The following is a 25,063-nucleotide window of genomic DNA, read 5'->3' on the forward strand; positions in this document are numbered from 1 at the left end:
CACATTTCAATAACACTTGTTCTTCCAACTGTTTTCCTGCCCGTCAGCTCTTTGCAGGCCGCATGGGGATCTCGTGAATCTTGCTGATGCTGGAGAGCCACAATGATTCATGCTAATTTGATTGGTGGTCTCCATGATCTCATGAATTAGAAAGTTGTGGCCCGGTTATCACATAAATTGCCTTTTTAAATAGATTTAACTTTCTCTGCCGTGTGTGCATTATTTATATTTGTGTAAGAGAGGGAAAGTGTCAGAAAGTGATATCCATCCAAGATAACTCGTTCTCCATTACTTCTATCAACAGCGCAGATAATTCTAGTGTGGTTCTTTATTACCCTCATCTGTTTTATTGGTGTTGTTAATACTATGGTTTTGTTCCTCTGGCACTCTAATGCAGAAGAGATGAGTGGATCAATCACAGCTAGATTGGCTCCTGGTGGATATAACCAGCATGAGCGAGGCAGAGAGACGGTACGAGTGAGCGGCAGAAGGATAAAAAGAAAGATAATATGAAGGCATGATCAAAATAATTGAACGAACAAACGAGCAGAGATGAGTTATTAAGTACACAGAAAGATGAAGGAAGTTTTTCCTTTTGCAAGGAGTGGGAAGAACCAAGATGAGAATAATAGAAAGGATTTAACATCAATAAAGTGAGTGCTTTTCTGTAATACTAAAACAATTCACTAAACTACATGACTACACAGACGGTTATCAGTCGATCAATTTGTCATTTTAGTTGTGGGAGCCATGGTTTTGGTGTCAGAATATTATTGCATTATAATTGTATTTTCAGTAAAACAGCCTTCAATTCTGCTTTTCATAATATTTCCTAAAGTTTCTTCACATATAAATTGGGGATGCATTTTTGTCCTCAAATGTCTCATTTTGTCTCAGCATTCCAATTATTGCAGTGTAGGTGGTTTTAAAGTGTCATACTGAAAAGGGCATTTTTAAGATAGACAGCACTCTGTACCAGCTGATGAAAATACAATCACAAAATCACTCGCAGTGTTTTCACTGCTCCATCCATCATGGCTGCCCAGTCTCTACCCCTCACTTTATGTTCCCGTCTAGTTCCACATAAACTCGAGATGGCGTTGATGCAAAAGCAGTAAGGGAGGCTTATTTAAATGAAAATACGCTTTGGGGACTTTGTTTTTGCTCGTATCAGTGTTTTGTATGTCTCCAGTGTAAGTTTAGAGAAAAAATGTTGACTCCTGCTTCTGATCAGTTTTGCATCATCAGACCACAGTGAAACTTGTAATGCAAGAGTGAGGCTGCCGTAATGTTGAAAGGGGACATGAAATTAAACGGAAAATGTGATGGCGCCTCCTGTCCATCCCAAAGACATGATTTGTATCGGCACTGACAGCTTGATTGGAGCATCCTTTTTAGAAAAATGCCACATACTGTAGTAACCACCTTGCTTAGTTGTAATACAAAGAGCAAACTTGAAGATGGAAAAGAGGCGATGAGACCTTTTCTTATTACCAGACAGTAGATGACGGGGACAGAAGGGAAGGCAGCAGATTATGGACAAAGAGAAGACGGGTGGTGATGTGAAGAGCTGATGTTGACGGGAGTCTTGGTGTGCTTTCACACGTGTAGTTCAGTTCATTTAGTCTGGACAAAGGGAAACAAAGATACATTGTTGAATTTTTAGCTCTGGTCCAGTTAGTGTTCACACTGACTTTTTACAAATGAACCAAGAGGAGTAGACATGAAGTTATACAGACTGACAGCTAAATCGTTGATTGGACAGTTATGGCGATTGTCCTCCTGCATCGTCAAGACCCACGTGGGGAAATCGAATTCAGGTGACTGACAGAAGTTTATGCAGTTATACTTTAATGCTTCTGATGTGTGTATTTATGTTCTTTGATGACACAAAGAGTTCACAAAGAAAAAACTGGTTATAAGCCTTATTATTATTATTAGGCTGCCAATTCACTGCATGTTATGAATAATAACAGGTAGAGACAGTAATGATTTGGGGCTTATTACTTTAGCATCACTGTCACGCAATTTTGAATTGACAGGCCCACACAGACTTGGATATTACCGCAGCTTGCTGGCCCTCGCTGGCCCTCGCTGGGCACATTTCCCCATGTTGCGAACCGGCTGCAGCGCGTCTTGCAGCACCCTTTCAACTGGACCTCGCTGCTTCCCCGACCGTGCTTGTTGCGCCTGATGAATAGGATAAATACATGGCTTTATACAATCGTAGTTTAGCTGACCTGAACTGACCTGAGTTTGTTTTAATCAAACCAAACAGGTCAGATTTGATTCACATCACAAAAGATAAATAATCTTTAGCAGTTTTGCATGGTGGTTAAAAATTCAAGAGATAGGCAGGAAGTGGTGGAAAGACTGCGGAGCCAAGAGGCAGAGTTTAGGACCAGCAGGAGAGAGAGGGATGTCAGTAACACAGAAGAAGTCAAGGCTGTGTTTTGTAGTGTAATTAGAGGAGCTCTTACCCTGGGCTGCCATTGGGGATGTTTCTGTTCTCCACTTGAGCTCCTTGTTGTTTATCTGCACAGCTGGTAGAGAGACGTAGCAGAGCAGGGGGGAAATGAGACTAAGTGTGCAAGTTGGAGACAGAGGAGTGAAGGCTTCGGGGTGTCATGTTTTTGAAGAAATTATGAACACACCTGTGGAGTTTGCTATCATCTGTGTTCTGCCTTTTACTTATCCTCAGTTGTGCATTCTCATATCTATGTGCATGTGTAATTGTATTCACTCCTGTTTAGCTACATTATGTGTCTGCTTAGCTGTATTTAGAGTATTTAATTCCTCACTGCAGCCATCACATTAGCCTTGCAGATGTTTTTGATTTAAGTTTGAAGGACCAGGAAAGCAGCTGTGTGTTTTGCCCCCCTTTTAATTTTATCTGACCAAGTTACCGGACAAGTTTTTTTCACATCTGCATTATGCAATATCTTAAGCACCAGTTGCACAAGCAGGCTTACATCATTTCTATTCAGTCCCACTTTCCCCAATGCACAGCACTACATTTATTACTACAACTAATTAACAGAAATGCATGGAATAAAATGTTATTAGATGCAACAAGTCTCTGTGGTGCCAGCTAAAATGATTGCAATTATAATAATGTAATATTCCAATTATAATATCAATCATGTTATTTCTCATGTGTATAAAGAAGTATTGGGTCACTAGGGTTTATGGTAGTTTACAGATGATGGTGTGCTCATGGTTTCCTGTGTGCTTGCCCTTGCATGGAATTGCATGAAAAGCCATTTAAGTGATGTAGACCTTCTGCAACGGAGTTATGTTTACTTATAACAGCATGATAGTCGATTTAACACTCATTCATTTGGTGTGAAAATTCAATGCATTTAACAAAAATAGTTACCATTTGACTAGATCATTGATTGACGTCAATACAAGTGACTTGACTTTAAATCTTTCGACCATAAGACAAAAAAAGTCTGTTATTTAAAAGTCTGCCAGATCTGTAGCACACATTTTCAGTAAGAGTGGACAAAAAAGGATCTTTATTCAAGTGAGCTGGAAAGACCATGAGAAAGGTGTGATAAAGTAAGTGTCAAGTTGTTCAGAGGAAGACTATACTGCACAGGGAAACTGAAGCCAAGGATCTCATCTCCTTCTATCTCTTCTTTTCTTCTTGTCATCCCTTCACTCCTTTCTTTATGTTACAACAGGAGATGAATAAAACAAAAACTGAACAGCATTTACTACTGTGTTACTTAAATAACAAACACCATAAATAGTGATTGTAGTTTTCAGGGCCATTACAAGGCTTGTTAGTCAAGATACCACTGATTTTATTGAGTTAAAACATACAAAAGGTGGACTAAAGGTAGAGGCTTTGGCTCAGTTTACCAATGCCTAAAGATGTGGAGCTCAAAGTATGTAAATTGAAAACCTATTTCAACCCAATACAGCCCATCCCAAACTACAAAACCACCACCAGAAGCCACATGAATCTGACATGTTATCTATTAGAGTAAATGGTAGCCAGTCCAGAGGCATACCTGTACACAGTATTATTTTAAGCCTGGACACAAGACTGTACAGTCTCCCCTGCTCCTCACTCTTTTCTGTGCTGTTTTTCCATATGATTCTATATCGGTACCTAACGGGGGCACAAAACAAGAAAAGATGCAAGACGAGGGAAAAAGATCTTTCAAGTAAACAGCAATGTTGTCGTACCAGCTCTGCTTTTTCTACTGTAGACAAAATGTAGAGGTACTGCTTACACCTACTATTACACGCCTCCACTCCACCAAAAAAGACCAAAGAACAATGAAAAAGACAACTGACAAAAACACCACACTATATACAGACAGAGGAGACAATTAATTCATTAAAATGCACACTTGGGCATCTTTAAGTTTGATAAATGATGATAACCCTGTTGAGTAGACGAAATCCAGCTTGTCCACTGATGCAATGCTTTTATGCAGCGGTGTACAAGATTAATATAAATGCTATAAATCCTTGGAATTATCCAATCTCCAGACTGGCTTCTGAATTACTGTTTAAGATCCCCAAATCGCACTTAATTATGAAAACATAATTAATTTTCCAGGAAGCGAAACTTCTCAACCTATTATCATAATTTCAAATGCAACCTTGCAAAATTGACCTCTAGCTCTAATGCAGGGTAAAGTTGAAATAAACGTACTGTATATTTGACACAAAAACCTCAGAAGTAATGAGATGCAGTGAACTCCCTCTTGCCCTAACTTCCTTGAAACTGCTGCAGACTTCTCATTGGTCAGATGGATGTAACTCACTGAACACACAGAAACCCCCATAAACAAGGCCTCAAATCAACTAAAGACTGAGCTCAAAGTCGGCTACAAAGTCTGTTTTAAACTATGAAGAGACATTTATATACAATGCTACTGCCTCCATCTCAGATAATGCACCACACCACTGTTCTCTGCAGTGTATTACTAGAGGCTGTTCCCACTTTCAGCATGATGACTTCTACAAAAATCCCTGTAGGAAGGATATCGATTTCCTGTGTTTTTACAAAGCCGTCCTGAACGTCCTAACCCTTTTACCTTACATCAGCGGTGTATATACCTTACATGATCACAGATATGGCTAGTGCCAGAGGCCCGTCAGGTTAGATTGGAGTAAAAACAAATCAGGTTTTTAGGTGGAGTTCCCTGAGAAATTAAATGAACTGTGCTGAAACTGAGCGTCCTTTCCCTTTAATACTTTAACCACCACTTCTACCCACAGGATGTAGACAAAATTGTGTTTACAACATGTAGAAAATGTTGAGGTAATCACAGTTACAAGCACTGACTCAAAGGTGGGTCATATGAGGTTGAATGCCAAACAGCAGTCTTCAACAGAGATTAAAGAGGGCCTGCAATAATCGCTTTGAGTTGTTTTCAAAGCAACATGAAACGGCTAACAGAGCTCACATGGGGGAAAAACTAGAGAAATGTATGCAGTATATATGGGGTTGACAAATTCCGCTTATTGATTTCCAGCCTAATGTGACACAGCTTTGCATCAGTATTTTTAGTGACTTACTTCGTCTCTAAGTCTCTTTTCCTTGAGTCCTAACATTATTTTTCTACCTCCTGTGGTTGTGGCTGTTAATATTAAACTTGTATCTCAATGGCATGTCTCAGCTGTCTATGTACATCTTACAGTGTTTTGTTATTGATTATGCACAGCAGCGTTTTCCAATTTGTTCCCAAATGGATTTCCTTGTATTAATGAAGGTTAACGCAACAAATAGAATGGCGTGTAGTGCTGAGCTTCATCGTTCCTTTAGTGAAACACTGATCAGTGATTATCTGCTAAGTGTGTTTAATAAATTCATTCCAATTTGTAAAAGAAAATCTGTTCGTCGATGAAACTGGGATGAATGCGCTCGAAATGCAAGCACTCAGAAAAACAAGTGTCCTCTTGAAGTTTTCTCATAAAATCACATGAATGAGAAAGGAGATTGAACATCATTCAACCTGTTTTTGACTATTACTAAGTTGCAATCATTGGTCACATATGACTCTGAAAGCAAATTTATACTTTCAGCATGTGATGGGTTCTGCCATGATCCTTCTGATGTACATTTTGATTGGAACACGCCCACATGATGTACTATGTACAAAACCATGTGTGCATCTGCACTGCTAACCATTGTAGAGGAGTTGGGCTCAGACTACAACAGTTTTGGGTCGATTCACTCCCCTCCTGACAATCGGAGGTGAAATCTGGTCTGGAATCGTTGTCGGTAACGACGTAACTGTAAACATTCTAGCCATCAAAGCTAACGTTAGCAAGCATCCTACTGTTGAGATGTATTAAACCTGACCCCTCCAGTTCTCACTGAAGAATAGACGACCCGTATTGGCTGCTTCTCCCCAAAGATTTTTTCATCTAGACTCATTTAGACTTCTGCTGTTTTTCCTCAGTGCAAAGCGTTACTACAGCAAGTTGTTGAACCACGTCAGTCTCTATTTTGTTTACATCTGCTTCCCCATGAGATCACATGAGGTGGTGCGTTGCTCCCTTTGGCACAATAATCTTGATAACATCCTGTAGAGTGTGATGCGCCCCAGCACCACAGAGCAAGTGAGCAAGACCTTCGCATTGATAACTCCAGCAGAACCCACCGCCCAATTACACATTAAGGATCCCACCACCAAAGAGGTCGATGGTTGTCAGCGCTGCTATAACCAGCTCAGCACCTGGTCCCATTGGAGTGCCATATGTTGTGGGAATGCGGATAGTAGGAGAGGGGTGGATCTCTGTCTCTTGTAATCCATTTTCTGCTATGTATCTCGTTATCAACGTAGTTACTAGATTATGGTTTACTAATCACTTCACTCAGTCCTCAAACCAGTTGTTTTTTAATAAGTTGCCTTTGCTGTGTGATGTAAGATCACTTTCCTTGAAGACTAATAATCCTTATATTATATTTTATATATCTCTGGAATCAGGTTGGCCATATTGATTTATTCGCAGCAAATGCAGGTTGCTTCAATGTCCCTGCTTCAGCGTGACATGGCTTTAAGTATCGTTTGTGTTATAATATGTAAACTTATGGTCTCACAATGTTTTTACCTTTTTTCTGAGGAACCCAGTCCTTTTTAAAATTCCCAGGACTATTAACATTTCCAACTAACTTCATCAAGCTTCCTTAAAGGCTGTTTCAAAAACTTAATTTTAAATCTGTGTTAAAGCACAAAAACAAACATTCTTTGCTTCCGTCCCACGTCTTCTCACTTGCTCTATCTGTCCCCTTGACTCTGGAAGGAAAATATTTTTCTTGGGTGTGTTTGTTGAAGTATAGGGCAAATTAATTGAATGTTGTTTTGGGAATTAACGTTGGAAGAAGATGTGGTATTTTTCACTTTTCACTACTGAGAACTGGTAGAGCTTGGCAAAAAAGGTAAACAGTGATACCACTGTATTACCAGAGAGGGACGGGGAGATTCACATAGAAATATTTACTTATTGAGCCCACTTAATGACCCTCACATGTCTCCCTCTGACATATAACCACACAGCCCTCAGCCTTTATTGCACTAGATTTAAAGTTATGATCATGAGACCTCAATAAATTGCCTTCAGGGCTCTAACTTAACATTTTTCACCACTGAGCCCAAACCGTCCTGAAATACAATTTAAACCTTCTCCAAGTAAATGCTTATGCTTTGCATGAATATAATCGAAATGATTAAAGCTTCATTGATAAAATGCATTCTGTTCATAAATCAAAAGTTTTTATTTTAATATCTTTGTCTTCCCATTTTTTAAACTTTTGTAAACACTGTGCGTGCGTGCACTTTTCTAGGCTCTGGGAAAGTACCAAAATAAATTTTGCTGCGATTTAAAAATGCACAATAGAAAGAGTAATAATTGATCTTGTTTGCAGTCGGCGATGTCATGTCAACAGTTTTAATGACATGTCTTTTAAAATAGAGGTCTATGGGAAAAAATATTTTTTGGGTCAGAGGGGATTTGTGCTGTATCCAGCTCCTCTTGATGCATCCGTGAGTGTGACTCATACTAGTTACCAGCGTGCGTGTGAGCACTTACACTGGTGATATAACATAATATTTAATGGATTCTTTGAGGCTATAGGATGCTCAAGGACACTAAAGCAGTCAAATGCCTCCCAAGGATTTGAACCTACATTATCTGTCTCCATACAAACTGCACCGCCTTTCAGATGGTCTCTGAAGAGGCCATCTGTTTCGGGTCTGATTTAAAGTTGCTGTCAACTATTTTTTGTTGTATATTCATGGTCACAGGAGTTATAGTGAGGGTTTACAAGTAGAGATAATTATACACCACTCTGTCTCCCATTATTCATCTGTAGCACACGCACACGCACACACACACACACAGAGGCCTTGCTCCCCAGTTGAACTCAAATTCTTAAAGCGTCCACTCAACCATTTATACATCATATTGCGATCATTCTTCTGCATCCATCACTCCTTACTTGAACCTGCGTGTTATGTAACCGCAGTTATGGCAAAACCAGTTAAACCAGATATCCTTAGTCGCAGATGTGGTTATACTCGTACTAAAAAACAATTATGTATACAAAATAAATAATATTTGTAATGCAAAATGCAAAGCTGGCCAGGGCAACACGTCTAACATGTGTTTCCTCCGAGACACACAAGACAGCGTCCTCACACTACGCTCTGCCCTAATAACGGACAGACAGGCTGGAGGTTTTTGGGACGGGTTTGAAAGCATAGATTAAGTTAGGAAGGGGTTTGTGTGGTGTGTAAAATGTTTTATAAATAATAAATTGTTTCGAATAAATAACAAGGTTGAAATTCAGAAGGGCAGTCTTATTTTTTACTTCTGAAATTAAATGTGTGTTATTACAGAGAGAGTAAAGTACAAAATGGTACCATTGGGTACCGGTATCGGTTCAAATGTGAACGGCACCCGACCGTGATTATTGAATTATATTATTAATGAATGCATGAATTAAGTGTCCACATGAACTGGGCCATGATGGTGCTGGACAGTAAAAGAGCATCACAGACTCCCCTGTTTAGTTTTCTACGTTATTAGTCTATTCATTGATCAGTCGGTTAGGAAAACGAGAAGTGATTTACTGGTTCCATCTTTTGAACCATCTTTCTGATTTTCTTAGTCTTCTATGATTTTAAACTGAATGTTTTTTGGGTTTTGTTGGTGAAACGAAACAAGATGTTTGAAGACTTCACGATGAGCTCTGCAAATTTGTGATTGCGATTGCTTTCCTATACTGCAAACAATTCATTGATTAATCACGCAATTGTCAGCAGATTAATTAAAAATGAAAATAAATGTTAGTTGCAATCCTGTGATTTTTATTAGCTGTCTAAATTGACTAATACTTTAAAACATGCAGAGGAGCTTTGCTTTAAGCAAGAGCTGAAAAATTGATTTGCAGAAAATGAATCTACTAAAACAATCAAACAATCCTAATGATTCTCACTGTCAAATGATATTATTATTTATATAGTATTATGTATTCATACAGGGTAAGTTGCATGAGTTATGCCTGCTCTATTACATGAACATCAGTTCAGTAATAGTTCTGTAAAAAATATAAACTAAATTATAGAAACGAGTCAATAAAGGAAATATGAAACTTAACGTTTTTGTGTTGTTGGTTACACAACAAGCTCTTTGAAGATGTTACCTTGGCTTTTGAATAACTGATTTTCTGACATTTTATTGACCACATGATTGATAATCAGCAGAGTAATTGGTAATAGAAATAAGTTACAGCCTTTCTTTTTGCCCCTTTTCCAACATTCTGTAAGTCAATGCTTTCTTAGCAGCGCTTAAACTCAAAACACAGGATTCATATATGTGATGGGTTTTTGAAAGAGCTCGAAGCAGTGTGCTACTTGTCCCTATTGTAATCTTACCATGCTGCCTATCCATCTGTACTGCAAGACACCAGACTTCTGGGAAATCTCTGAAAGAAAATGACTCCATTGTAGAAGTTAAATATTTTATTGTAGTGCATCCTCTCAGTAAGAATCTTTCCCCCAAATCTCTTCTGTCTGTTTCTTCTTGAAGTAACAGACTGAAGAGACAGTCGATCACTGTTTCTGCCTTCAGATCATTCAGTGAGTTCTTTCAGTAAGTGAATTTTTCTCAGCTGCTGAGGAATCTCACTTACTGTACAGTATAGAGACATGCAGATGAATAGCAGGCTTTAATTTGAATCAGTGAATGCTGTGCTTCTTTGCAGCACAGGTGGTGTACGGCTTCTGTGTTGCCGCAGAAGGAGGGCAGCTCGGGGTCAAACATGAAACAAACATTTGTTTGAAAACAATGTGAATTTATAAGGATAAGAAGTGGATGGCAGTTTCTGTTGATCACAGAAGCTTACACTGTTCCTTAACAATAAAGCCTTTGGAGAAGTCTGAAGTTTGACTTTGCACCAACACACACAGCCACAGTGACATTTGTCTGCACAATTTATTCTCAAGTATTGCATAAATGCTGCTAACCCTTCCTGAATATGTTTCGTTCATGAATCAATTACCAAATAGGCCAGTTGCATAAGACATCAGGTTGCATCACGTTGCTTGTAGATTTCCAGTTTGAGGGCTTTTTCTTAATATAGCTTCTCTTATTTTTGTTCACATATTTGAATGCATCTGTGTTTTATGTGCGTTGAATGTGCACTTGGCCCACAGCTTCCATATTTGTTTGTAGTTGAGAAGAAGCTGCAGGTATCTCACCCCTGACATAACCTCAACCTGGCCGTTCAGTAAGGTGTCTTGTATCCCACAGTGCTTAATAAAACTTCATGGCTGTCGGTGAGAGGGAGAAATATCAGTGATCAGCATAATTATCATCAGATCTTAGTCAAAAACACGAGTTTCATCAGAGTTATTACCAGATCCTGTTTGTTGAAAACAATCTGATCTTTTCCCAAGGCCCTCCCCCCTGTTCTCCCTCAATCCTTCACGCGTTAATGTTGTTTTCATGAAAGAACATCAAATGTCACAGCAATTAACTACTTATGTTTACTTTTATCTCTCACACAAACATATTTCATCTTATCGTTCTGTCTACGCCTTGTCTTTTTTGACTATTCGAGTGGGGTCACCCACAGGACAGAATATCATATCTGAGATATTTCAACAATAAACCATGTCTGAAAACAAACGATAATATTAGTTAGTATACACATTAGCCTTAATAGGCCTTTGTCACAGCTGACATTTTGACATATAGTAGGAAAAGCAACGTTTTGCAGATGTCAGTTTTTGTGCTGGTGTTGCCGCATGCTGCTCTCCTTAAAATACCAGCCGGTCCCTGAACTTGGGGGCATTTTGCTTCATATGCAAGTGTGTGAATTGGAGATATTATTTGGTCACACCGGTGATTGACTCTTTTCTGACACCCAGGTTGACAATCGTTGTCACAAACTAAGCCTCAGTGTTCAGTCTCTCCCTTTACTCTCCATACTCTCACATCCACAGCCCCCTGCAATGTCTCTCTGGCCTTCCTCTACATTCCTTATTCTACAGGATCTTACATTGATTTTTTTCCATCCATCCACCAGATGCTTTCTCCTCTCCCCCCCATCACCTGACTTGCCCTGCCAATCTACACACCTGTTCCCACTTCTCTAATCTGCTCTGTAGTTGCCTGGCTTTCCCCACCCATCCCCTCACCTGTATCTAATTCCCTCATTAGCCCTACAGCGCTTACACTTATACACTGGCTGTGTCTCAATTCAGGGGCTGCAGCCTTCGCAGGACGTAGCCTTCGCGGTCTTTAGAGGCCAGGATGTCCATAGACCGCGAAGGCTGAACCGAGCGGTCTACGAAATGAGACGGTACTGTCTACGGGGGACTTCCTGGTACGTCACCAGTTGTTCACGCCCTTACATTTTGCCGCTCCCGTCGCCTAGCAACTCTCTGAAGCTATCAAGCAGTTGACGGCTTCCTTTAACATTTTCCCAGAGAGCAGGAACCAGAGATATTACTTTAATTTTTTTATTTTCAATCATGATTGAAGATATGCTTTATCACCGGCGATAATGTATTTTAGACGGTGGAGGGGCATCTCATACACACTCTGAAGACCACCCCAGATGATGCATCAGGAGACACCAGGGGCTTTATTGTGGCAGCCCATCCAAGTCCAGCAGCAAACTGTATCTGTATATACTATAAATGTTATATTGTTTTATAATACTTTTGTTTATAATAATAATTTTCTTTGTTCGATCATTCATCTCCATTCATTGATAGGTAGTTTTCTAAATTAATAAATCATATGTACTAAATAAATCCTTCTTGAACCTTGAAATCAATTAAGTTTTCATTACTTTTCATTTATAGTTCATGTAAATGAAATGCACAATATATTCATCGTTATAAATATTATTTATTTCAATTAATTTACATTTAATTTGTCAACAAGTTTCTCCAGCAGAGAGAAGAGTCTGTCCATCCTCTCCCTGCTCTCCATCCTCTCTTCTGCCTGTCTCCTTCTCCGTAAAACAAAACTAAATGTTAGAGCAAGTTTATCTATACACTACCAAACAAAAGCAGATTAAGTTGCAAAATAAGTACACATATTATAAATAATAAAATATGTATAATCAATCCGAACATTGCAGTGGACTGTTTAAGGGATATTCAACTGTCAGAAAACCAAGCAGGTAATATGAAGTGTAAATTATCTGTACAATCGCCACAATCTATGTAAACTATAAATCAACATTTACAACTCTTAGGTTTGAAAGTTAAGGTCTTAAAAGTTCTACTTTAAAAGGTTAACTTAGGTTGGATGCCGGCAGCCAAGCAGCCGCTCCTAACAGCTGCTGAGCAGCTAGCTTAACTTAACCGTCATTTTAGTGAAATTTTATGTTTTAAGGTCCTTTGATTTTTATAACATCTGTATCGTTAGCTATTCGAGCGAGTTGAAACCTAATACTTACATTTAAAAGTATATCCATTTGCCGTTACTGCTGGGTCGAGGGGCGCCATTTTTCGTCAGAATTCAATCGGCGCAATGAATCTTGGGATACCTGAGGCTGTGTAGGATACATCAGATGTGTCCTGCAAATCTGGCAAAAGAAGGCTGCATTTGTCGGCTGCATCTCAAGGAGTCGCCGAAATGGGACACCCCTTTCCCGGCCGCTGTGACGTAATCGGTCTACAAATGCTGCCTGCGAAGGCTGTAGCCCCTGAATTGAGACACAGCCACTGTGTCAGTTGGTGTCAGATCGCTGAAGTTTTTAAGTTGCATTTGTCTTTGCTTTCTAGTTACCTGTACCTGCCCCTCTGCATGCTTACCTGCCTACTTGTACCTGAAACCTAAAACCTCAACCCTGGAACCTATACCCGCCTGCCTGTAAGCTTTTGCGTGTTCACCTCTGCAATAAACCCCTGAACTGTTGCTGTTGACCTGCATTGTCTGCATTTGGGTCCTGTCCTCGTTGACTCGCACACCAGCCTGACAATTGGCAAAATACAGAGACTCACGAAGCTCCGACAGTAACAATTCTGTTTTATCATTCAGCTAGCAGCTTCTAACTTTCAGCTGCTAATCAATCATTTATCAGATAATTAACATTAATGTTCTGAGTAACTTGATGGCAGGCCAAAATTAAACTTGTCAGTTGTGGGTTTGTGGGCTCTCTGAAAGCCTGTCTCTGTTATGAATTTAAAGAAGTATCACTTTGAAAAACCACTGTATCCACTAATGCATGAGTGTACTGAGTGTTGTTGTTGTCCTAACAACTCCAACAAAGGTAAAAAACTAAAAAACTTCTCCAAGATAAGAGTTATACCCATAGTCTGGCTCCAGATAATATAAAAAAACATTCATCCCCTCACATCCCAGACAGGCCTCTAATATCTTCTGATCAAAACCTTTTAGCTGTTCCACCGACAAGGTGGTTAAGGCCCCTCGGCTCTGAAACCCTCCCCTTAGTGTGAGATCGGCAGACTCCACTGCAGCTTTTAAGTGCCTCCTAAAAAACTCACTTTTACCAGATGACTTGTTTTAGAATCATTATTTTAGCATTTATATTTGCACTAGCATATATTTAACTTATTATTGTTATTTCTCTGTAGCGGATTGCTGCAAAGCTATTTTAGATTTTCACATCCACCTAGTTAAACTTTTATTCTAATTTCATTTCATCTTCAGTATTGAGATCAAGAAGCTTGTGAAAAATATGATGGGCCAAATTAGGAAATGTAGATCAGACTCAGTATCGGCAGATATCCAAGAATAAAGTACTCTTATCTGGATCATACTCATTTAGACAACATACGAGGGGAAGCATTCTCCGGGTGGTACTCATGGTGAAATACAAAGACAAATAGATAGTATCCCAAATAGTTCATTAAAAGCAATGCTAGTACATTTTACAACTGTGGTTAGAGGGGTTATATTATGTTAAGAGAGAGTTGTTATAGAAACATAAAAAAAAGACCCTCAAAAACTCTCCCCAGTGCTCTGCCTGTTTTTCTGCCAGAAGAAACGCAAGGACACATGCCCTCATCAGTCATTTAAAGCCTGTGAACACTCACACAGGTGTTTTCAGTTAATCTGGTTGATTTAATTAGAAAACCAGCTGTGTCATACTGTAATCTCTAATGATAAATGTAAGGAATAGCATCATTTATGTCACAGGAAATTAATGCCTTTTATCAGGCAAACGGTAGCTATTTAATAAATTTACAAGAAATTTCCATTAAAAAAAAAAGAGGATCATGTGGTTCTCTAATTTCAGAAGGATTTATGTATTAATAGTATTTTACTGTAAGTCAGTTATTAACCATATCGTGTTTTGAAATTCTAGATGCATATAAATTACATGAATAGCTTCTGGTAGATAGTTAAATTAGTCATAGTTCTTTAAATCTGATTGTTGGCTGTCAGAGTGTTACGTAAGGATTTTCTACAAGCACTGTACCGCAGCCATTGAAGCAAAAACAGTGAAGTTTAAGAGCAGAAGAGAGCAGAGAGTAAAGGTAAATAATTCCTTTTGTTCTAGGGAATCAATGATACTCTGTGGCTCCATGACGCATGGTACTGATTCACAGATTGATTTTGTGTGTGTGAGTGCGCATCCAGGTGCATAGATGTGTGTTAACAATATTAACATTCTCTTCGAACAGCCTGGTTTACTCGCTTGAAAATAAAGCCTTTCACATCGATGTCCCTGTGGCGTTATATATCTGCCTGCCGAGCAGAATCCTCGCTCCCAATTGGTTTGTTTAAGAAAGCTCATAAGCATGTCAAAGACTTGCTGTTAACGCTATCGCCAAGTAAACTATGTATCTGGATTTTCTCATTTATCTCTGACTTGCTAAAGTGATGCTCAGATTAAAAAAATTTTTTTAGAGTGAGGAGAAATCAGACATTTGTCGCAGTTATTGTCATCACAGGTTGGCTGTACGATAGATGTTTTTACACCACATAAGGTAACTAAGTGAATGCTTGTTGTTGTAAAGGTTCAACTGGTCATAGAGTTGACCTCTGGTGAAATGCAGGGTTTATGATTAAGTCAAACATTCTTTAGGTACAAAGAAGCCCTTTTAATAACTGTCTAGGTCGGCACAATATTGACGTTTTTACGAATTGGTGAATTCCACAATCATTTGGCTCAAATGTTAATCTATTGTATTGCATCTGTGTCTATTTTCCACCAAGTGGATTGCACTGTAATGTAGTCACTTTTTGCTGGAGATGCATCTTAACAAGACTTTATTAGTCCCTGTCTTGTTTGCAAACACTCAAGGAGATGGAGATGAACGTAAACTAATTTACATTATACCCCCATTCCTGTCGGATACTGTTTAAAGATGCAACACCAAATTCAATTTGTTATTAAATGTTTTTTAATCGTGTTGTGGTCTTGCAATCAGTTTGTAGACAAGTCCTTCATTACTGTCAATTGCTCCCATTTGGTGTTTTTACAAATATGTTATCTCTGGATAGAGATACTGGGTTTTTCCAAATATGGATTACTGCTCTTCCAGGGTTTGGCCTTTCATATTTTATTGACAGGTAATTTGGCTGATAAAGGGCGAGTTGCTGACTTTTGTTAAACATTGTACAGATGATTACAAGAGAAAAAGAAAGGCTTGTAGATTTGGCAGATTTTTCTCCATAAAAATTCCACATAACAGAATAATGTGACAAATTTGAATTATTATCCAGCATGATTTCAGCCAAGACTGAATTCAAAACAATCTGCATCCGTAAAAAAGTCATTACTGCAGGATATGTTGCAGTGGGTCAATTGTGGGAATTTGGTGGCTCAGCAGGAGGGTGGGTTTTTCCAAATTAAGTATGAATTTTCAGTCATTCTATATTATTTTACTATAATGCTAGGTAACATGTAGCTGACAATGCCTTGTTGACTCTTAAACAAATACAAACACAGAGTGAAATACAAACCTTGGTTTGCAATTCATGTGGCATTAATTGAATTTGTTGTATGTGGTGTAAAAGCCGTTCATCGGTGTATTTTACTCACTATGTCGGCATTCGGCACAAACAAACCTATTTGTTTACTGGTCAAGTTACCAATGGCAGTGTTACTTTTCAGTGTTTTCAGTTCAGGTTGTTGAAAAGTCATCTGGCACAAACACACAGTACTGTTGGCTTTACATTATGTGTCTGCCATGTGTATGTTTTGCCATACTGATACTACAGTCACGTGGCTTTTGTGTCACCTTGAGGTCTCTCCATGGTCTCCATGTACCCTTAAAGTTGCATATGTGTGCGTGGATAGACTGAGTTGCCGAAATGTATATATGGACTAGATATCTGAAACGTATATGTTTGTCTCCTTTTCAAATAGCCCCTACGTGTATTTAAAGCCCCCTGTAATCACTGAGCAATTTTGAGAATATACTTGGAACGCACCAACCTCCATCACATCGACTGCTGCTCTAAAATGTATTCCAATCTAATCTGACCTGGCAGCTCATAATGGCTTCTGATGTTTAATCCTTTCTCATCATGGGCCCACTTAGTTCTTGGGATATCACATTAGCAAACTACAGCATATTAATGAAAGACTATAATTGATCAATTAACTTCTGAGGAGAGGATGAACTAAGCAAGCATAATGTGCGGAGGAACGTGTGGCTCAAATTCCAATATCTGTCATGTTTCTACGCGTCCGATTGTTAATTCATATGTTCTTTGTTGACAGGAGGAGGGACTGTGAGGAAAATGGGACTCTTTGATTGTAGTGTTACACAGGTTTGGCCTTGGTATACTGTGGTCTCTAGCTCTTTCCACGTGGTCTTATATTCCCTATGGAGTGGCTTATACAACCCTATTAGAGCCGTTGCTGAATCTTTGGCTGTTAAATTTACAGTGCAACACCCTTTACTACCTGTTTTGCTGCCTCAACTTCGCCGTCACCCTCTGCACCTGAGAAACATTAAAGCAGCCCTGGGACCCTCTTGTCAATGCTGTCGTTCCCACCAGAGTTAGTAATGAATGTGGGAACTTGAGCCAGTTGAAATGGAGCATCTCCCAAAGGGGGAAGGCTTAAGTTTTAATTAGCAAAGTTAATGGGGCAGAGTAGGATCAACAGAGTGGGACACAGAGATGCGAAAGAAACGTCTCCCATTGAACCTAATTGGGTTTCTGAATCTGATGAGTGCAACCACAGCAAGATGAAGAGTTTGCGCCACAGGATGACAGCCGGCTACGTCTTCATCCTTTTGTAGTAGAAACAAAGCCTTACATAAAACTAAAGGTAGGCTCTCTCAGGATAGTGGCTTTTATACTGCCGTAGCTTTCTCTTTGGAGAGTGCGCGCTGCCTCTTGATCTGTATTAAATCCACCTTAATCTCAGATGATGACTGATTTGAGCTCAGACACAGCCAACACTATCAATTAGGTAACCTATTTAAGATAGATCAAATGACATTGTGACCTATGTTGCCAACTCTCCTTAATTTGTTTCTGAGTGTGCAAGGGAACAGTTACATAAGAGCTGTTTTTCTGCTGATGGCTATGTACCCTGCTTTTAATGATTTATTATCCACTAGTGAATGTTTACCCTGCTCCACCTGTACGTTGCTGAGCAAAGACAACCTTGAGTTCCTCTCAATCTCTAATCTCCTAATAGCATTTCTGTCCTTGTTTTTTTCCTACCTGAATACAGAAGTGAGGAGAAAACTTTTAAAGTAAAGATTGCCACAAGTGCAATAAGAGGAAACAATGCGGAAACCAACACAACTAAAACAGGCCGCAAGAAGCTAACTTTCCCTTAACTGAGAAGAATGAAGGGAAGGTTAGGAATTTGAAAGAGTTTGTGATGGTGGAAGGGAAGAAGTACTAGTTAGATTGGTGAAATTGTAGCTGTGGGCACAGAATGACTCTCCCCTGACAAGGACCAGAGGACAAAATATATTGTATGCCACACTGAGATTGTGTGTGCGCGATTGGATTTGTTTTTTTCTCTAAATTGGATAGATGAAGCCTTTTATGAAAGCACTGCCCTCTGAAAAGTCACAAAATTGGTCTTGTATTGTGAAGCTCCCAAAAAGCACTGCCCACTCACATGTGCTCTCAAACAATCCTCACTACTCAACACAATGTTTGAATGTTTTAACATGACACTGTGTAATATCCTCTTTCTTTGGTAGGTCTCTGAGTAGAAGTCTGCAGGGGGCTCACCATGGTGCAGGAGAAGAATGACGGGATAAACAAAGACATGGTCCTTTCACCATTTCAACAAAATAGACCTGCTGTAAGAACATTGCTTGCATGACTCTCTCCCACTGTCATCTCCCACTCTACTCCACTTGCACCAATCTCCAACTCTTTGTTCTTCACAATCACAAGAGAACATGCACGGACACATGGGCTTCATTCTGTGTGATGTTTTAAATAATCACAGGATGTGATGAGGTATCAGTGAGTCATACTGATCCTGCAGAGAATGAAGAGCATTTTTAACAGAATACTTTTGGTAAATATGTTATTTCTTTGCCTAGAATGAGAAGTTTGCTAACTGTCTCATAGCTTAGCTTGTGATAAAGTTTGAAAGCTGAAGCCTAACCTGGCTCTGTCCAGAGTTGAAAAGGCAACCAGCCCAAATTAGCCTCAGGGGGCTTTACATCTATACAGAATTCAACACCCTTTCTCCTTGGTCCCTTGAGGTCCCTTTCTCTTTATTCCTTTCCTCTAAACTAGTATGGTCATTCAATTATTGATAGTTCGATTCAAGCTTTGTTACATTTGTGTATCTAAATCAACCTTTCCTTGGCAAGGCACCGATTCAGTCAGCTGAACAGTTTCCCGGAATCCATCATCATCTTTCAACCAGGAGAAAGTCTCATTGATTTTAGGAGATTCATTAGCTAATTTCCAGGGTAAAACAGGGTAATCAGTCTGTATTTTAACAAGCACTTAATTTCGGGCCCAATAACAGCCCCCACACACACACACACTGCATGATAGTTGATGGGTATCATTGCATAACAGGTATTTGTACAACTGACCAGCAGTCAACAGGCTACAGGAGGCCTCAAGTCTGATTAGTACTCAGTCTGGCATGTGCTTCAGTACATGAGCTTTTTGTACTTGCACTGATTGCCGGATACTGTGTCTCATATGGGCCCTGTAGTAATATTTACAGTACTGCAAGTTGCATGACTCAATCACAGCAACACAGACATAATAACAAACTCAGAATAAAAGCAAAGAATTGGACAATTTAAACGGACTTTCCCCCCCTCCATCTCTTTGTTATTTACCAGTGCTGTGGTATTTTTGAAGAGATGTGAAAGCAACTGTAGCTCGCTGACAGTAATATGTAATTTTTTTGTCAGCTTGTCAGACAGTGCGTGCGTGCACACAAGAGACCAGGTTACTAGGAGATATCAGGTTACACAGGTAGAGAATGGAGAACATGTTTACATGAGCTGTAGTAACCTAGCTACTGTGAAACTGTGTATACAGGCAGCAGGTCAGTAATCAGATTCCCTGACCTTAATTATGAAGCATGGCTTGTGTTTTAATGTGCTGGAGGACTAATGGTGCAGTGAAAGAACAGGTGAATGTTTCAACTGGTTAAGTGCATGTGACCACACTGGCTGTATCATTAGCAGTGTTGGGACTCCGTTACTTTTGGCAGTAACTACTACTGAAACACAGGCTCGGGTCTACTAGACTACTTTGTATGGGGGGGGGGGCAGTAAGATTTGTTGACTGGTCACCAACAACTAGTGTTAATATGAGCGTTTATAGGACTGCTAGCTACAACGTGCACTGTTTTAGGGTTTTATCTGAAGCTTTCTCCCAAGCAGTAGGACAGGCAGGCAGCCTCCTGTAAACAGGGTCTCCACAAGGATATGGAGTTGCCAGCTATTGGGGTCCTATGTGTTATCTCCCCCGGAGTAACATTTTGGTCTTAAAGGCCTACATTTGGTGGACTCGTCCACATTTTAATGCCTCTATTGCATCATATAGACTGATCTTAATTATTGCATTTTTTAATGAGTTCAATTGTAAACATGCGAGAATTAGGCTTCTCAAATGTTTTAGCCCATGCAGTGTGTAAATTAGACCTTATTTTATTGTATTTATTTATTTTATTACACCTACATATTTTGCAAATGTGGCAAAAATCTAAGTATTGTAGGACTTTTAAAGTGTAAAATTGTGAGCCTGAGGCATAGCCTACATTATCCTCATATGACAGCCCTGTTTCTTGGACAGCTTTGCCTGTTTTAGTATGTGAAATGAAAGCTATAGGCACATTTCCAATGCCAGCAAAATAATAGAAATACTAATGTTTGTGTTTCTTTCTCTCAGTTGTCCTGGGAAATGAAGATCAAGACAAAGCTGAAGACGGTTCCTGCCTGTCTGGGCAAATTCAGACCAACTGTTGGCCAGTGCTGCCACCAGTGCACCCCAGACAGTCTGGTGAGTGTGCAGCGTAGGTGATGGGTAGAGAAAGAAAGGAGAGGAAATTATTCTAACATGTGCAGTGCCCGTACAACAGGCCCGTTTTGAACTGGCCAAATACTTGGCCTGTGTTATTGCTGCTTGCCTTCAGGGAAGTGAAAAGAGTTATCACGTTAGTATGTCCAGCATCCAGCAGCAAAAGTAACCTGCAGTCAATGAGCAACTGGAGCTGTGTTTATACTCCAAAACGGACGTGTACACGGACAGCTGCAGATAGCACATACGTGTAGTCGTTCCGTTTATACTGTCCACTTATAATTTCAGAATGCCGACCTCTGAAGACCCTCCCCCGCTGCTTCAGAAAGCCTGTTAGCTTGTTTATTCAAATGTTTATTAGTATTGAACATTTTCAAATTGCACCAAATTTTACAAAATTGGGTCCCCTGCAATACACCTGTTGTGTAGTAGTGTGAAGTAGATCTGATGGAAGGCAGGCAGACAGGCAGACAGACAGGCAGGCAGACAGGCAGACAGACAGACAGACAGACAGGCTGGCAGACAGACAGACAGTCAGACAGGCAGACAGACAGGCAGACAGGCATACAGACAGACAGGCAGACAGACAGGCAGGCATTCCTTGCTTTATCGTTAGATGAAATGAGAGAGGTTGGCTTAAAGTTGATAGAATACATCAAATGCAATTGACTGAAAATATACTGCCCATACATGTTAGCTATTTTAGTGCTTTTAAAGATGCTTTTATAGATGCCCTGATTCAGATGCCATCCTTCAGTTGCATGTGTCTTTTTATAGGATAAATTGGATCTGGGTCGATGTTGAAACTCAGTCATCTGTGTGTGTTTTTCTGTCATGGAGTAGCGGAAGAAGCTCGGACAAAACTCTTCCCTTGGCTTTCACAACCTGCTGAGTGTCAACGAGACACACACCAGGTATTGATTATATCTACAGTATTCAGGTAAACAACATTTCAAATGTCCCAGTCCAAAGACACTCACCCGTGCACATCTTCTGCCTCTGCATTGTGTGTTTTGTATCGTAGGTATCGAGGCTGGCTGGTGCGGAGGGTGTGCGGCGCACTGTTTCTGAGTGGGTGCAAGGTTTATGCGAGTCCTGTTAGCAACAGATTGGAGAGAGTCTGTCAGAGCAACAGGTACCTGAGGGGATTGACGAGGAGAGGAGTAGAGTAAATAAATGAGAGGCAGAGATACAGAAAATGAAGTTCTGGAGAGAAGGAAAGAGAAAGAAGGAGAGGAGATAAGAGACACAAACAAAGATCCAGAAAATGGAGGCCATCATGGGGTCTGTGCAGAGTGAATGAAAGGAAATGGGATAACTTGGGACTGTCGTCACAGTTTCCCTATCACCTAGTCTTTAGTTTGTATCTGTTGTTTTCTCTCCTTCGGTGTAATTGAGTTTAACCTTTATGTAACCTCTTTACTCAGGGATGTTGTTGTCTTACTGCAAAGCGGGTGTTTGTCTGCATGCAGCACAAAAGAGGCTTTGTGATGTTTTAACCCTGCTGTCCTGTGACCATCGGTTTCAGTGTGAAGGAGGCACTCACAACAGAGCATAAAGTGCCTGAGGGGAGTGACAGCCGAGGGGAACTCAACCACCTCTCACCATTCCTCCCCCTCCTTAACACCTGCATCTCCCCTGGCCTCTTACGGTGCGTGTGCGTGTGTGTGTGTGTGTGTGTGTGGGCCGATGGGCCGATGGGCGAGGTTCAAAGATGGCTGTTTATTGTTTCTTTATTAAATACATACTTGACATATTATATTGATTTAAAGCTGCACTATGCAACCATTTATACTTAGAAGTAACAAGAAATAAATAGGATATATTCTAAATGATCAGTGTTATTGAAGCAGTATCTCAGTGTTTCAGTTCAGTATCTGTGTTGTCCCTCAAGAGAAAATTCCCTTTGCAGAATACAAACAACAAATATGAAACATAAATGCAGTAAAAACACATTAAGACATCAAGGCACCCCGCGATTTCAACAACATTTCAAACGAAACTGTCACATAACAAACTAAATCCAAACTTGAAATATTCTAGATTTTTCTCTTTGTCAACAAATCTAATGAAAAAGACCAAACCAACAACAAGTGTTTTCTGTGTAGCCTTTCTGTTCATATGTGCCTCTATTGTTGTCCAAATACTATTAAAACACATCAGTGAGCCACACTGTTGCACTGACTGACATGTTTTTTCAGTACGGTGAACAAAGGCTCATACACCATCTTGCTGCCAATCTGCCATAAATACTCACTGTTTGAGTAATGTGTGTTTATAAAATACAGCGCACCCCAGATGTTTTAGGGTAAGTTATACTCTTGACTTGTTTTTAAAGCTTTACATCTTCAGTAAGAACATATGGGCTTGGGGCTGAGAGCAACAGGAAGGCTGGAGAATTTCGATTGTTTATAGAGAACAACTTTTGGCCTTGATCTTTCCACGGGATTTGTTGACAATAAGTACAGAATACTGTCAGCCTTATACTTCCAAAGTACTTCCAAACCCAAGGGCATCAGCTGCCGTTGCTGTGGAGAAGAAGCCAATGAAGGCGAGAATAATATGTGTAGCAAATTCAGAACAAAACGGCACACAATAGGCGCCCAAATCAATCAGGAATATGAAAATAACCTGATTTATTTTGGAACAGTTTTCTACATAGTTGAATATTTAGCTTTTTCTCAGTGATAGTGTGAGTTTGAGGCTCAGTGATTTAGATTTTCTTTCTTACTTCCAGTCAAATAATATTGTCTGTTCAGAAAACAAAAACAAAAATGGCCCCTTTCTTTTGACAAAGAAAAGAAACACTAGGCACTGCTTTCTAAACCTGGTGCAACCTGGAAGAGAAGCACATAAATGGTTTACATACTCATTGTAGACATGGACGTCAGATTGTTAATGTTTTATGACTGGTGCATGACTATCCATCAGTGAGTCAACAAGCTGTTCAAGATGACTGACAGTTGTGGTCATGCAACACACTTCGATTGCTCCCGGGGGAAAGATGTGTGTTTTATTTTTAAATTGAAATGGTGTGTTATGACTCTGTCAGGTTTTTAAGAGCCTGTTCCTGTTGCCACAGAAAGTAATAGATTTCTGCAAATGTGTGAAAGGTGTGAAAACTTATAGATTTCTCTTTTTATTTATTTTATGTATATACGTATATACTTTTTAGGCTTTCTTTTATCTTAGGAATCTCTCTTCAAAATATGCCCTGTACTGTCTTTGTTCTTTATTTCTCTCTCCCTCTCCCTCATTTACAGCCTTGGCCCCCATCTCTATCCACTGCTGTCACCCTCACACACTCTTCTTTATCGCTTTTTGTTTTGCTTCTTCCTTATGTCATCAGTTTCTTTCTCATCCTTATCCTTCTTATCCCCACGTCGTCTCACTCCCATCTATCTTGTTTACATGTTTTCACACTTTACTCCCGCTTCAATGTCTTTTCTAAAGCTTTGCATTATGTTATTACCGACTATTTCTTAACCTATCTCTATCCGTCTATTATTCTCTTGTGTACATTGTTCCCCTCTCTTCTTTATCTCCGGTCATAATTTTCTTTCTCCTTCTTTCTATACATCTCTCCACCCCCTATCCTCTCCTGGCTAGATTCCTGAGCTGGGTGCTGCTGAAGATGTTTTCCTCCGTGTTTGGCAGTATTCAAGTTAACCTCAACCATCTGCCGGCTTTGCACAGAGCCTCACAAGAGGTGCAAGTGTCTATAAACACACACATATGCAGTTGAAATGTACTTACTTTTTTATTCACAGAAGATTAAATGTGCTACCATAAACTGATACCCCAAAGGGTGTCAACTCGTCCTGCAACACAGATGCTAATATGATGTTTTGGCTCCACACACATCCACACTGAGGATGTGCTCAGCCATTTAATGAGATTGTAAACAGCTACAGCCCCATATGTTCACATCTCCTACGCAACATTTCAAGGTTAAAAAAACAATATACAAGAATATTTTTCAGTGAAGTAAATGTTCCTTTTTAAGTCTATAAAAAATACCTGAAAGTTCATCTTCAAGTCTCTTTTACTTTTACTACAAGCCTTTTTATACATTTTTAAACTGTTATTATACTGTTTCTTTCTTTAAACTAAATTCTAC

The 25,063-nt window shown here is 39.6% G+C and overlaps 1 protein-coding gene across 5 annotated transcripts in view; it reads left to right on the plus strand.

Moving 5' to 3' along the window:
* gpat2 (glycerol-3-phosphate acyltransferase 2, mitochondrial) overlaps window positions 1-25,063 on the plus strand; it is a 104,546-nt gene that overhangs the window by 54,705 nt on the left and 24,778 nt on the right. For all 5 annotated transcript variants that reach the window (XR_003832865.1, XM_029440816.1, XM_029440815.1 and 2 more), the window contains 6 exons: window positions 18,642-18,745; window positions 20,815-20,925; window positions 21,787-21,857; window positions 21,968-22,078; window positions 22,472-22,594; window positions 24,553-24,652. Coding sequence is in view for 4 of the 5 variants with exons in the window: in XM_029440816.1 (XP_029296676.1) it covers window positions 18,674-18,745; window positions 20,815-20,925; window positions 21,787-21,857; window positions 21,968-22,078; window positions 22,472-22,594; window positions 24,553-24,652 (588 nt within the window). In the remaining variant the exon portion in view is untranslated. The remainder of the gene's footprint in view (window positions 1-18,641; window positions 18,746-20,814; window positions 20,926-21,786; window positions 21,858-21,967; window positions 22,079-22,471; window positions 22,595-24,552; window positions 24,653-25,063) is intronic.

Source organism: Cottoperca gobio, chromosome 9 (assembly GCF_900634415.1).
Source record: "Cottoperca gobio chromosome 9, fCotGob3.1, whole genome shotgun sequence".
In the NCBI taxonomy this organism is placed as follows: Eukaryota; Metazoa; Chordata; class Actinopteri; order Perciformes; family Bovichtidae; genus Cottoperca; species Cottoperca gobio.